The sequence below is a fragment of the Apaloderma vittatum genome, unplaced genomic scaffold (genome assembly GCF_000703405.1).
Source record: "Apaloderma vittatum isolate BGI_N311 unplaced genomic scaffold, ASM70340v1 scaffold14937, whole genome shotgun sequence".
Taxonomy (NCBI): domain Eukaryota; kingdom Metazoa; phylum Chordata; class Aves; order Trogoniformes; family Trogonidae; genus Apaloderma; species Apaloderma vittatum.
The window spans coordinates 87,114-101,782 of NW_009725860.1; the positions used below are offsets into that span (position 1 = coordinate 87,114).

General features: G+C 41.3%; 1 protein-coding gene across 1 annotated transcript in view; it reads right to left on the reverse strand.

Annotated features, from left to right (window-relative positions):
- GATB (glutamyl-tRNA(Gln) amidotransferase, subunit B) overlaps positions 1-10,578 on the reverse strand; it is a 31,947-nt gene extending 21,369 nt beyond the window's left edge. The window contains exons 1-4 of the mRNA XM_009873083.1: positions 10,471-10,578; positions 5,284-5,397; positions 2,382-2,580; positions 993-1,115 (exon numbers count right to left, since the gene is read on the reverse strand). Of these exons, the coding sequence (XP_009871385.1) occupies positions 993-1,115; positions 2,382-2,580; positions 5,284-5,397; positions 10,471-10,578 (544 nt within the window). The remainder of the gene's footprint in view (positions 1-992; positions 1,116-2,381; positions 2,581-5,283; positions 5,398-10,470) is intronic.
- Between the last annotated feature and the right edge of the window lie 4,091 nt (positions 10,579-14,669).

Below are 14,669 nucleotides of genomic sequence, written 5' to 3' on the forward strand. Positions count from 1 at the left end.
GATTAGCTGAGAACTGACACACAGCTCATGTGACGATCCATGCTCCCACTACTTTTGTCACACACCTTCTATATCACAGAATCATAGAAGAGTCTTTGGTTGTAAGAGACCTTCAAGATCCTGGAGTCCAACCTTTGTCCCAGCCCTATCAACACCCCTAGATCACGACCCTCAGCACAACGTCCACCCATCCCTTAAACACCTCCAGGGATGGCAACCCAACCACGTCCCTGGGGAACTTGTTCCAGTGTCTGACAACCCTCTCAGCAAAGAAATTCTTCCTAACATCCTACCTGAACCTTCCCTGGCACAACTTAGTCAACACTTAGCCAAGTGTAGGGTCCTGCATTTTGGTCATGGCAATCCCGTGCAACGCTACAGGCTTGGGGAAGGGTGGCTGGAAGGCTGTCTGGCCGAAAAAGGACCTGCGTGTTCTAATTGACAGTCGACTGAATAGGAGCCAGCAGTGTGCCCAGGTGGCCAACAAGGCCAATGGCATCCTGGCTTGTATTAGAAATTTTGTGACCAGCAGAAGAAGGGAGGTGATTGTCCCTCTGTACTCAGCACTGGTGAGGCCGCACCTTGAGTACTGTGTTCAGTTTTGGGCACCTCAGTGTAAGAGAGATATCGAGGTGCTGGAGCGATCTGTACTCTGCAACTAATCCTCACAGATCTTCCATGTTGCAGCGCTGTGGCAAGCAAGATGAGGACAGACAGTGAGAAACACCACAAGAACCCTGAGGACATTCCTTCCTGTTCAGGTTTATCCCAGAAAATTATTGTGCGAGGCCATATAAAATCTAGCACTGCAAAGCTCAGAGGGCAGGCCCGTGAGGACACCCAAAGCACAGCAAATGTGAGGACAGGCTCTGAGGATTGTAAAAAAAACAGCTAGAAAAGGCAACGCGTTATAAGCAGCCACAGAGCAAAATAACCAGAAGCTGCAAACGCAGAGAACTATTGGTGACAATGTGCCCTTCCCCCTTCTGTACCTGCCATGACTGCCTGGCTGCTCCCAAGGGTTTGAAGGATGAGCTGAAGCTCTTTGACTGCTGCAGCTGCTTCTTCCCCACAGCACATATCAGGCTCCATGACAACCTCCATGAGGCCGACTCCTATCAGGGAAATAGACAGGAGATTTTCAGCAACAGCTTTTGATCTTGGTATATTAGAGTGCAACTGGCTAAATACATGAAAGCACTTGGGCTGGTTTCAGGGAAAAAAAATAAATAAATAACCCCCCATGTATAATTTAGTAACTGTCACTATGGGCCTAGCTGCAGATTGCTCTAAAAACTTCCTCCTATTTTTTAAAGGAACAGACAAACCACAGGCAATCCCCCACCTTCTGATGACACACAATCAGGACACATTCCTCTTCTGCCTTTCTCTAGTAGACTCCTCCCTTAAAACCAGTCTGATTCCCGTTCGGTCCCCACGTGTTGCCTGATCTAGTCGAGAGGTGGCATCCCTGGTGGCAGGGAGGCTGGATTAAAATGATCTCTAAGGTCATAGAAATCATAGAAATCATAGACTGGCCTAGGCTGGAAGGGACCTTAGAGATCACCTAGTCCAACCTCCCTGTCATGGGCAGGGATGCCACCTCTCGACTAGACCAGGCAACACATGGGGACCGAGCGGGAATCGAACCCACGATCTCGGTGTCCCTTCCAGCTTAGGCCATTCTATGATTCTATGATTCCAGATTCACATTTCTTTATCTTAATCTTGGAACAGACAGAACTGTAAACAGACATAGTCTGGTTTTTGGCTTCAGGAGCCAGTTTTCCAAAAGTATGAGCAGCCACAGCCCTTGACTTCAATGGACACCAGAGCACCATGTCTCTGTTAGGCCAGGCCACCCAGGTTGCTGCCCATTTTGTGTGTTAATCGGGTTCATTCTATTTAGGATTTCAAAGTTTAAAAGAGAAAAATTTGCATTTTTTCAAAGCTAATAATTAAAAGAAATGTCTGACTCATGCATTGACAAATTCCAACAGCTGCTCCTTCTACACACAAACTTGATTCACTAGATCTGTGATTTTTTTTTTCTTTAACAGCAACGCATACAGTGGTGAGAGCTTAAATAGCCAAGTGGCTGTACGTGACTGACACATACATTTTTGAGCCAACTAAAGCCAACTGATCTCTAACTTGCCAATGGTCATTGACTAACAGCAATGGGAAAGGTCCACTGGCCATTAAAAAATTCAAGTATTACCCGGATTCAAGCGCAGAGGTCATTTTAATGAATTTTTATTTTCGAGGAGAGACACATGTGGCTGGTTTTATTTTTCACCTGTTCCCTGTAACCCATCTATCTTTAAAGACTCATCTTAAACAGAAAGGAGGAGCAAAATAGGAAAACAATCGAAGCCTACCAGCCCTGTTCAAGTCAACAAGAGTCTGGCTCCTTGTGTCATCATGAAGACTCTTTCCACTGTCTTGCTCCAACTGAATTTGTTTAATCCTCACAGTTTTGGTCACCATGTGGCTCATTTTGTTGTCTATGCAGAGACTGTATGAAAGACTTCCGTTCACCGCAATAGGAACTCTTTGCTGAGTGATCTGATAGCCAGCCTGTCAACAAAATTAGCTTTATCCTCAAATAAAACATTCATTTTCAAAAAGCAGCTGCATGGCCAAGTGCAAGAACAAAACTGAAAATGCAACGTCTTCCACAGTGACCTACATAAGAGGACAGAACACGCGTACATGTAAATTCAGAAGTTATTTTCCTTAGTTGGAAAGGAAGCAAGCTAGAAGATGGGTCTAGAATTTGAACTAAGTGTGAGAAGCTGGAGGTCTGGAAAAAAATAAGAGCACTCCTCAACATAGCAAGATTAAGATACTATACTAAATATAGAAATAATCAACAACTGACTGCACAACCACTTGCCAATTCAACTGATAGTGTGCCTTGGGGCAGGAAATGCCCTAGAAGAGGTTCTTCCATGCCTGTGGTTCCATGATCCTGTCAAATCTTGTCCGAAGCTAGTAACTGTACCTCCACTTCCAAGCTGGGACTATCACTGATCCTCCTATTGGGCTGAAAATCCCCCTCCGCCTGTTCAGAGCTCTCCTCATTAGAGAGGAGGAGAGGGAGAGGGAAGTGGGGGTGTGAGGGTATGCGGGAATCAAGAAAACGAGAAGGCTCCATTTCATTAATGTAGCCATTTAGAAGATAAGGCACTGCAGCCCCAGGTAAGGCACACGGCTGCTAAATGCCACCCCGTGCCGGGGACTCCACTCAAAGGGAAAACTGCCAGACAGAAAAGGGGCTGCCATTGGAATAACTGCAACGATGTAAAAACACAGAAATTAATCAATTACTCTGTTGAGGTAGGGTTCGATCCATTCCTCCTTGATGATTTGGGAGGAACATTCGGGTATTTTGCAGGGAGGATGAGCTTACTCTAAAACGCAGAGATTTTGACAGCGCATTGGAACGGAGAACAACAGTCTGGCCCTGTGAACAGCTCAATTTACATATGCAATAAAGTGCATGACCTTCTAGCCATAATCACTGTAAGAAAAATAAAATAACTGACTCTATTAGCCTATGCTAATCACATAGCTCTTCCCATCTCCTAAAACTTTTCATTAAAATGATTTTTTTAAAGCCTGAAATAGTGAGTGACAATAAATAACAGGAATCCCATTTCCCATCCAAAGCCCCATTTTCAGGAGTAACAATAATCCCATTGTCAAATGACCCTAAGAGCTGGATTTATTTTATCTGTTCTATACAGCTCATTAGCCTAAACTCGGCATCTTATTACAGGGTTCCCGACTAGACTGTTTCACTACGAAATGCAGGTCAGGCACTTTATTGTCAGTGCTTAAACTGCCAAAATCAGCCACTAGAAAGCCAGTATTACATGTTTCAAGTTAATAAAATGTGTCAGCATTTCCTTGACCAAACTTCCACGCTCATCTGACCAGAGGATCCTTTAACTCATGTCTGTAGAGTACGGCAGCCCTACCTGGTGCTGTACACACCTTCTTCCAGTTATTACTGCTCTAGTTCACTACAGAGCCTCCAAGAAAAGGGCCTCTTAAGGGCACACAAATACCAGCAAAGTTATCACCAACAACCAAGTCAGTAATTACATCAATCTCACAGAAGGGCCAGAAGTCCTCATCTAGAAAGCAGAACAGAAGCGACCCAGGTCTCCAGCAGACAACTGGAAAATAATTCTCTTTCTCAGGTGGGAAACAACTGTATTTGAAGGTTTTGTGTAACTTCAAAATATTTCCAATGACCCCAAAAGATGGCGAGAAAGTAGTTTCGTCGATAATACAGCAGCTCTATACAATGATTTGGGACCTGAGAAATCTCCCACTCTGCTCACTGGATGCCTCAGACACATCACCTAAAGAGAGGACAAGCTAACATGCCTGATCGTTCTTAGATAAAGTAGAATTTTTTTTCCTTTAATGCAGTCATCAGATCTTCACCCCAAAATCAGAGAAAGCAGAACCAGTGATCTCCCTTTCATAGGTTAGTGTTAAACTGAACATTTGGTACAAGTGAGCTGACAGGAAAAAAAATGTTTAAACTTCGAAAGGTTTAATTTCATTAAAATAGAAAAAAAGGCTCAAACAGTGCTGCATTCTGTTGCAATGACAGAAGTCAGGTTCTTCAATGACTTCAATATTTCTACACCCATATCAAGTGCAGCGAAACGCACTGGACTTCCACCTTCTACTGAACAATGACACCTTCTACCAAACACAAAAGCTACCAACAAACCATACTGCAACTGCAAAGATTTAGCTGTTTTTGTGAGGGTTTTTTGGCTGCTGTTTGTTTTTTAATTAATTGGGACTACTGACTGAGAAAGTTTTAAAGGGAAATTAAATATTTTTAGGTCCCTAAGCACACATAAAAATACACTATTATGTTCATACCACTGGAACCTGTGTTTGTTATACATTCACTTTAGATGAAGGACTATTATCAGACTGCTTTTACCATACCAGATAATTAGTACTAAACACCAGGAATGCAGAACTTAAGGGGGCAAAGCAGGTCCAGCTCCCAATTCAATTACATTAAGCTACTGGAATTGTGCAGCTGAGCAAGGAGTCAGCAATCAGAGCAATCATATTCAATCAGCGAGCGCCAGGGTACAGCCGCCTCTCCATCAGGGCGGAGCGCAGCATCCTGTTGGGGCGAGCAGAACACTGACTGGGAACAGAAAAATCATCATCCTCTGTTGTGCTCCAGACTTGTCCTTTCCCACCACCGTAAAGGGACCAGCTCTGCTGCATACTTACAGGCAGATCTGCATAGAAATAGTGTTTTCTGTCAAACAAGGACTTCTTGTTTATGCTGCAGTTGAGCGCCAGGCCTGTCATCACTGCTGCTTCTACACATCTCCTGTTGAGAACCTAAGGAAACATGACACATGGTTTTGCTCAGATACTCAGTATGTAACAAATGTGTCTCCCACACATTGCCTTATATGGAGCACATGATTTTGCTTGCCTTCAGCCACCATTAGATCTCTGTCCTTGTGTGGGTAGTTCTTACTCATCATTAAAGCCGTGGTAGCCACAAATCTGCAAAGCTTCAGGATGAAAAAACCCAAGCTGTTCAGTCATTTTGTCACATCACATACTGAGGTGTGCGCTGTTCTGGCTTGATACTTTTGCAAACATTCCAGTACTTTTGAATCTTTGAGGGTGCAAGAGACAAATCATAGCAAATGATAATTGACTTGTAACCAGCTGTCAACTCATACAGGGAACGGGAAGCGCAGGGGATTTGCCTTAGGGACTGCAGTGCCATTTCAGTAAAACATCCAGAACATCTGCAGCCACGGAACCACAGTGAATTCATGAGTAGCTGCAGCTCGATTTCAATGCTTTGCTTAACCAGGATTAACTGAAGCACACTTGCACGCTTTGCTAAAACGGAACCAAAGAGACATCAGCTGATCCCACGGCTACAAGTACACATGCATTTCCAGTACCCAGGTAACCCACGGGACTAAGGTTCTTGCAGAATGCCACGTGATCTGGAGACCCAGAAACACCTTCAGGAAGCAATAAAGAAGTTACATGCAGTTTCTCACCGTGGACCCTTCTATCTCCTCAGCAGGGTCAGGATCCAGAGGAGAAAGAAAATTCCATTCCAACAAGTACTAACAAAGCAGCATTTCAAAGTTATGTTTCTTTCAAATACATTCTCATTAATTCAACAGTTGATTTAACTAACATCAAATGGATTAAACTAAAAAAAAAAAATAAAAGACTGAATTTATCTCACTACAACTCTGACATGCTCACGCTTAAAACATTTTGAAATAGGAACAAAACTTTATCCATCTTATTCTGAACTGTACAGCTGCCAAGAAGTCAATTTCCAGCAGGACCATTAAAGGGGCACATTATGTAAAAGAATCTACATGACTTCATCTGCATTGACCAGAACATAAAAGGCTTAAATAATGCTTTCTTCAATGTTTCTGACAGTATTTACTTTTTATATTCGCTAGTCTGATTTCTGAAAACAGATTAAGCAGCTGTAAATTTCCCATCATTCCATGTCTTCAGCTGGAAAAGGAATCTCGTTGTTTTATTAGTCTAATATTTCAAAAATTAAAATAATAAGAGAAAATGTAAGAAACTCTTCATGTAACAGAAATTTAAAAATTGCTTATACTGACAAGAAATTAAATATTTAAGACATTTAACGTGGGAACTTTCAGATCTTTAGTGTAGCTATATATGGCTAACTAGAACACATCATCTGTTCAGGCATATTTTATTTATTAAAAAATTTAAAACATACATAAAGCAAATTTTAAACAAGAAAAAAAGAAGAACAATTCCCCTTTGAAATACTGATATGCAGCAAGAACACAATTAGTCCTGACTGTAATCTAAAGTAAAATCGGTAACTACGAAATATTAATTTTCATGATAGCTGCAGTTCATTATATAGCAGATGCTCCTGTTTTCAACAATTAAATGCTCCCAGACAGTACAGCTACTTTTTTTTTCCTCCCGCTGTTTAAGGAACCTCCTAACAGTGCTAGTCAAATTGCTAACGATTACACACAGATACTGCCTCTGACCACTTGCTTCTTCAATTTTTGCTTCAAACAAGTTGGAGCATACCTTACTCATCACCCTAAGGACAACACTGCTTTGAGGTCAAGGAAATAATTCCCACCTACACATTACTCACACCAGTGAGTGAGAAGCTTTTGCACTACTGGTGATGAACCACTTCGGTGGCTGTGGGGAAAATGTGGCACAAAAATATGAACTATTGAGTATTTTCTATGTGGTATTAGTAGGCACTTAGATGTCTGTGTGTCCTCAGTGTACTGGGTCATACTAGCCAAATCACTGTCCTTGGAACATTCCTCACTCACTAGTACAACCTCCTTGGCTGCTACTTGACCAACCTCTGGGGTAACAGAAGGCATTGCAAAGCAGATTTTTCTCACTACGGCATGCCGAGAGGGCCACCACAACAGTCTGCTTCCTCTGCCCTCTTTGACACTAAAGAAAACCCCAGAAACCAGATGACCCTCTACTTCCTAAAGAAAAAACACCACAAAACTTATCTGTTTAATATTGCTCTTCATTTCTGAAGTGACTACTACCACCTACTTCAGTGATCAAGACTGTGTGCATAAAGCAGGGTTCTTTAAGCAAACTATTACTTTTCCTTCAAACAAGACTAGTTTTTCAAATAATCTGCAGTGATAAACATAAATTCAGTATGTGAAACTTCCCATACTAATGACCCAGAATAAGTCCCCCAAGCTTGTTTATGCAGTAAGCTGTTATTAAGTTGACAGCTTTGACTAGCACCAAAGATTTAAATTACTGGCTTGAGCTGACAAGCTGCCAGTCTGGTATCTTAGCGGAGTGCTGGCCTTGAAAGCAAGCTCTATAGTTCCTGCAACAGCTATGGACCAAGCACAAGAGCCTATAAAGCCTTAAATATTTCTCACCTTCTCAAAGGGATGCATCTCTCCTAGGTATTTAAAGACAATCCCAGAGAGCCATCACAAAAGGGAATGTAAACTGCTTGCATTGGAAACTCATGAAAAACCTTAACAATGGCACCGCACCACCAGCGCTGCTTCCCTTGCAGCTACGCTATCCTGCGAGAGCACCATGGTAACTGAGGGCTAAAGGAATGAAAGAACAATCCAACCAAGATCTCTCCTTTTCTGATACGCGTCCATTCTTTAAGTCTAGTTCACAAGTGGAAAGATTCCTTTTAAAAAAAAAAATCTATCTTCTTTATTTGCAAGGACAGTTTAGTCAAGACCTTGGTTTTAACTACAACATGATTCAATAGCTATACAAATCTGTACACAAAATCGTCAATGGCATAACTTTCCATCAAAAGCGATTTTTTAAGTTTTTTCTTTAAGGGCAGACTTACTCCTTATATGAATACACTAAAGAAAGCTGGCCCCCTTTTTAGGTGCATATATATTTGCCTATATTTAGTAAACAAACATTTTTACATAAAGAGAGTAGGTATGCAGCTTCTTGTTTTGCTAATGAGTATTATACAGGATAAGTGGGGAAAAAAAACAATCCTGAAGAAACATCTAGATCTCTCTCTTGGAAAAAGTTAATTTTAAAAAAGTAATCTTTGTGGTAAAAGTGGCACCCAGGAAGCCTAAGTTATGGAACGAAGTATTCCATGTACTAAACAGAGTAAAATCAAAATAACTCCCTGGAAATTTTAAGGTTTTGATTCTAGGTCACATATTTTAATAAAGTAGATTTCATATTAATTGGTTATCTTAAGATCTATATATATATGGGAATCATGAAGAAATCAGCATTAATCAGACTAACTACAGGACTGTTTATCTAAGAAATATTTAATTTCAGCTTATTTTCATTCAAATTAACAGCTGGAAGGAGAAAGCAGTGCAAGGTACTTAGCCAGCTCTCTGTAGACCAGGCAGTAATCTTTAGAAACCTCAACAGATATATCTAATCATATTTCCCAGCACTCTCATTTCATATCACTCTGATTTTTATTTGCTTCCACTAACGGATATATTCAGTCTCACTATGCTGCGTTAAAAGTACTAACTTGCTCCAATACATGATTCATTGAAGTGCAATCATAAATTAAGCTTCAGAATAAACTATCTACTTAGTCTAAATGTAATTGCAACTGTTCAGTCTGACACTGCAGATGAGTACTTCAAGGCAGTGTTCTTCCTTGGCATCCTCCCACACACACAGAAGGGCGTAACTGTCTCTTAGCTATGCATGTACAGAATGTACATTACGACAAAGGAAGAGCTAACCCTTTCCCAAATGACAAGTTTATTTCAATAGGCTTAGAATCAGGCTGTATCCCTCCAAGTGAACTTAAAAAAATTAAAAAGAAACCAGTCAGCCAAAACCAGAGGTCTCTAACTGCAGGGGAAAATTTAAAAAAGATGGTCAGCTTCAGTTTGGGGTGTCCTGCATTTTGGCTCAGCATCCACTTCACAAAGTATTTCCTGCCCTAATATGAACAGTGTGTCCTCAACCCTAAAGAAAGTGGCAAGAGAGTAGGGGAGGAAGCACCAAAACTTTTAAATTAAGATCTCAGATTAACAGAAAGAGATTCCAGCTTAAGAAAAGAGCATAAAATGGCAAATGAGAAGCTGAAGCAGCAAAGGAGGATTTAGAGGGGAGAAGGGGGAAGCATTAAATATAAAAATACATTTTGTAACCTTATCCTTCTGCAGTCTGATGGTATATGCTGCTATAGAATGTGTTGGTCTGGAAGGGACCTTTAGAGGTCATCTAGTCCAACCGCCCTGCAGGGAGCAGGGACAGCTTTCACTACATCAGGTTGCTCAGAGCCTCATCCAACCTGACCTTGAACGTTTCCAGGGATGGGGCTTCTGTCACCTCGCTAGGCAACCTGTTCCAGTGTTTCACCACCCTCGCTGTAAAGATTTTCTTCCTTACATCATTTCTTCCTTATATCTAGTCTAAATCACTCTCTTTTAGTTTAAAACCATTACTCCTTGCCTGCCCTATCCCAACAGTGTCTGCTACAAAGATTGTCCCCATCTTTCTTATACTCTCCCTTTAAGCACTAAAAGGCCACAACAGGGTCTTCCCAGACTCTTCTCTTGTGCAGGCTGAACCACGTCAACACTCTCAGCCTTCCCTTATAGGAGACTTGTTCCAGTCCTCTCTGATCATTTCTGTGGCCCTCCTCTGGACCCGCTTCAATAGCTCCATGTCTTTCTTGTGCTGAGGACACAGGGCTGCACGTGGGGTCTCACAAGACCAGAGCAGCGGGAGAGAATCACCTCCCTTGACCTGCAGGCCACACCTCTTTTGATGCAGCCCATGTCTCAGATTCCAACAGCAGCAGCTAAAACCAAATAAAATCCTACGCAGAACCGGTTCCCAGCAGGAGAACCCACAGGGGAGATATTACAACGCAATGGTGATAAAATGCTTCACGGTATCATCCATAATCAAAAACTCCTGTGGTGTTCCCATCAAGAAGCCCAGTATCTCCCCAACATCCATGCCCTCCCTGTTGACAGCACAGTCTTCTGCGTCCACCATATGGCGCTTTTTTTGACTCTTGTCACATTCATTCTCTCACAGCAGCTGACATCTAAATGACTGCTAACGCTGTCTGATCCCAGACAAGTAAAATATGGGAAGATTCAGTGAAAACACTTCATTGCTTCTGGAGGTAGGGGACTGAGCAATGGCTAAAACCTACATTACAGAATGTGATCAAATCCAAAGTCAAACAGAGCTTTGAGGCAGACCTTCTCAGACCTTTTCTCTTACCCTGAGCTTCCCAAAAAATGGCTAAAAAAGGCTTTTAAACGTGAATAACATCTGTCTTCCTCAATACAGTCCAGACTGTTTAACTTGTTAAACAGAGAAAACTCAGAAAAACAGAGTTTATAAACCAAACCCTGCCCTGTTTATCCTTGCAGATGGTTCTTTGATTGCAGCCTTGGTGAGGGCCAGCTCCTGGTTTTCTGAGTTGTAACAAATTCTGATCTTTGTTGCACATTGATGGGTCATTTTCTGTAATTTCTAAATCTTGGCTATCTGCCCTCTGCTCCTTCTTGCAATCTTTGTGTGTCAGAGAGACAACATTAAAAACTCCCAGCCTTTTGCTCTGACCCCTAAACCCTTTTTCCTCCATGTGCTGTCTTCTGAAACTTGCCTATTTGCTCCCCAAAGAGGGAGCCATCTTTCCCTCCGGGCTGACCCAGATCTCTTCAGAGAGCAAAACACAGAAATTGAGAGTGAATCAGAAGTGCTCTATCACACACGGAGACAAGAATATACTAATTCACGAAAACAATAGCCAATGTAATGCGACAAGTCTCGCAAAAAGTTATTAAGAAAGCAAACTAAAATTCTTTGGCTTTAACAAAGTTGTTCTGCAAGAGCAGAACCAATAAAGACTAATTTCCTATATAATTGCCCTAGTTTGCTTTACCTAAACAATGATCTCAACTCTCTCTCCTCCATGATTTCCCCACCTTCTCCTCATTTCAAACACCCCAAACTGAGTATAAAGTATCACAAATATCTGAATAGCAGCAGCTCAACCAAATAAAGCCCTGAGTAGTGGGGAGAAGAGAGAAGATAGTCATCTGCTAATTTTCTCTTCATGTGCCTGCTAATGTACTTGCAAAAACCTCTACAAATCTAAATGTTTTTTGAGGCAAACTTGGCTGAACTTGGCAGTGAAATTTCAAAACCAGCGTTTCTGTACAGAAAAAAAATGGTTGCAGTGGCAAAATCTGTACATCTAACTAATAAACACCAGTTGCAAATGCACACAAAAGCCCCTCAAAATCAGATAGTTATAAAACATTTAAGGTGGCAAGGTGCCTAATAATCAGAGAGAATACAAAGAAAGAAATTAATTTCACCCCAGGAACGAATTACACCCTAATTGCATCAAGATAAGTTTCAAACAAAATGCATAAACCTGTCAGGCAACATTGCACGCAAGACAGCTAACCATGAAGAGAACAAAAACCCAGCCTACAGTTATCTGTTATTGGACAATGGTTCTTAAATACCTTTTAATGTAAAAACTCTTCAAAAACAAATTTTTAAGAAGAATGAAACAGCAAGATGCCAGCTTGTCATGTTAGAATGCTAACAAATTGGTAAAACCATGATTGCTACAGAAACTTTTGCTTAACACAGCACTGCTCTCATATAGATAAATACAATATACTACCTTGGACTTCATCAAAGGGAGTCACCTGGAACCAGACTGCTTGTCTACATACTGAGAGAAAATTAAACACTTTAAGATGCCAGAGGACATATAGTGACTGACAACAGGAGTAACGGAAATTCTCCTCCAAAAAATCCACTTATGGTTCAAACTTAAAGAAATTTGTAGCCCACTAACAAAAACTACTGCAAAAAGCTAAGGTATGTTTCAGCAGCAATTGCAGAAGGAATCCAGAGAGGACACAGATCTGTCTAGCTGTCATGCAATGGTCATGCTGTCCAAAACTATCAAAGATAGCACAATAACTGCAGAAACAGAACTGCACAAAAAAAGGAATCAAGATACTGCAAACTCCTGCTCCCCACTAAGAAGTAGAAAAATATTTGTATAAAGGAAAAGATAAAGCGATTTCTACTGAAATAGGTGATAGGAAGATGTTTTATCAACTCAATGCTGTTCTAACGGGCAAGTTTACATCAGCCAGAGGGACCTGTTAAGGATGAACAGGAAAGCCAACAGAACAACAGAAAGAAATAGAGCTCAATAGGTAGCACAGGTGCTAGGGAGACAAAGCCCTACAGCAATTGTTAGCCTAGACAAAAAGATTAAAACCACCCAGCACGAGCGTCAGAACTTCTCACAAATAAAGGAGACACAGCAAAAAAGCAAGAGAAAACCTTACAGGGGACTCTTCTAAAGCTTGAGAGAAGACCAACAAGTCACCAAACACTTCAAAGCACCAAAGGAGAGGCGTCTCCAGAAAAATGGCCTTTACAGTTTAAGTACGAAATAAAGCCGAGTTAAGCAACTGCAGTACCTGAGGAAGTAAAATACTTCTCAGACCCCAGTGAAGGAGATTAGTTCCACAGGTAACCCCGGGGCTTTGTCAGATCCTACGAAAGAGGAAGAAACAGAACGAGGAACAACCCCCACCATAACCCAGCCCTGAAAGTCACCGGGCACAGGCCTCCCTCATCTTTCAAAGACCTCTCCTGGCAAGTACAACAGCACTGAATTGATCAGCAGCTTGAAATTACGTAGGCAGGCTTTAATCCATCATGCGCTCAGAAATGTAAGGGTCTATGAACTGCAAAGGCATTCTTGAGGAGCAATGGTTTGAAAGACTATTTCACTCCTCTACTTTTTTTCTAAATTACGTGAGATCTTCTTATGAGAGGCTTACTTGGACTATAAGCCTGGCAAACTGAGACTGTGTGAGCAACAAAAGACTGCTAACTACTGATAATACAATGCATGTCACAAATTCAAATATTATTGGGGAAGAAAGGACTGCAACCAAAAGGTACTGTCAATTTCCCCCCCTTAAGTACAATTATTACAGTTTTACCGAAACAAGCAGTTAAAAGTGAATCTAGACATAAGTGGTTTAAAACAACTATGAACTCACTTCTTCCGTCCGGCACTGCTACTAATTTATTTTTAGAGGAGAGTTCATGGATGCAATAACCTAGGCATCATGTAGTTTCAAAGAAAGTAAAAAAATTTATGTAATGGAAGCTAAACCTACAGGTATACAAAGATCAGAAGATCATCTGGTTCCCCGAGAAACGCATGTGCAATTAAAAGTGGAGTTATCAGAAGTCAAGCTAAGAAGTAGGTTTTTTTCAAAGCAAAGGAGAACAAGAAGGGAGTAAATTCATATGCATAAAAAAAACAAAACTGAAATCACAAGTTGGTAAAGCAGCTGTTGCAATCACCAGATTTAACAGGCATAGGATACCAAAAAAATGTAGTTTAAAGCTGTAAAGTATAAATTCTGGTCTCAAATGCAGTTTCTGTTCCAATATGCAGAGCTGACAGACAGATCTAGGAAAATCTCACACAAACCTCTCAATGCTTTTGAAAGCAAATGCATCAGGTAAATCCTGTATATTAATAACATCTTAAACTCATCATAAAGTCTGATAAATCTATCACCCCAGACATCTGGAAGAACACTGTGTAGCCCTGAGCTGGATGCAGTGTCAATACAGAAAGGAGAACTAAAGCACCCCCTGCATTCCCAGACTGGGTATTAACCCTGTCACGTCCCTGGGCAGCCACCTCAGCAGTGCAGCACTGCAGGGTAGTGCGCTCTGCTCCTGTGCACTGTTGCAGCAACATTCCCCAACTTCGGAGAAGTCAGAGTTTGGAGTTTACGTGGTCAGTGTGGTGCAATACTGAGAGGAACAAGGGCTAACAGAAGTTCTATCCCTGCTTTCTTCCATGAAAAGGCATATTTGGTTGTCTGACGGCAATTATACAGGTGAGAGAAGATACAATAGGAACCAAAAACTTCCTTTTAACACTATTTACAGAGGGAACACTAAAGGAGTGTAAATCAAGAGTATATAGAAATCTCTGCACAAGATAGCAGCAATGAGTGGACATGGTTTACCTGATTTTCAGTAAAGCATTTGACACCATCTCTCAC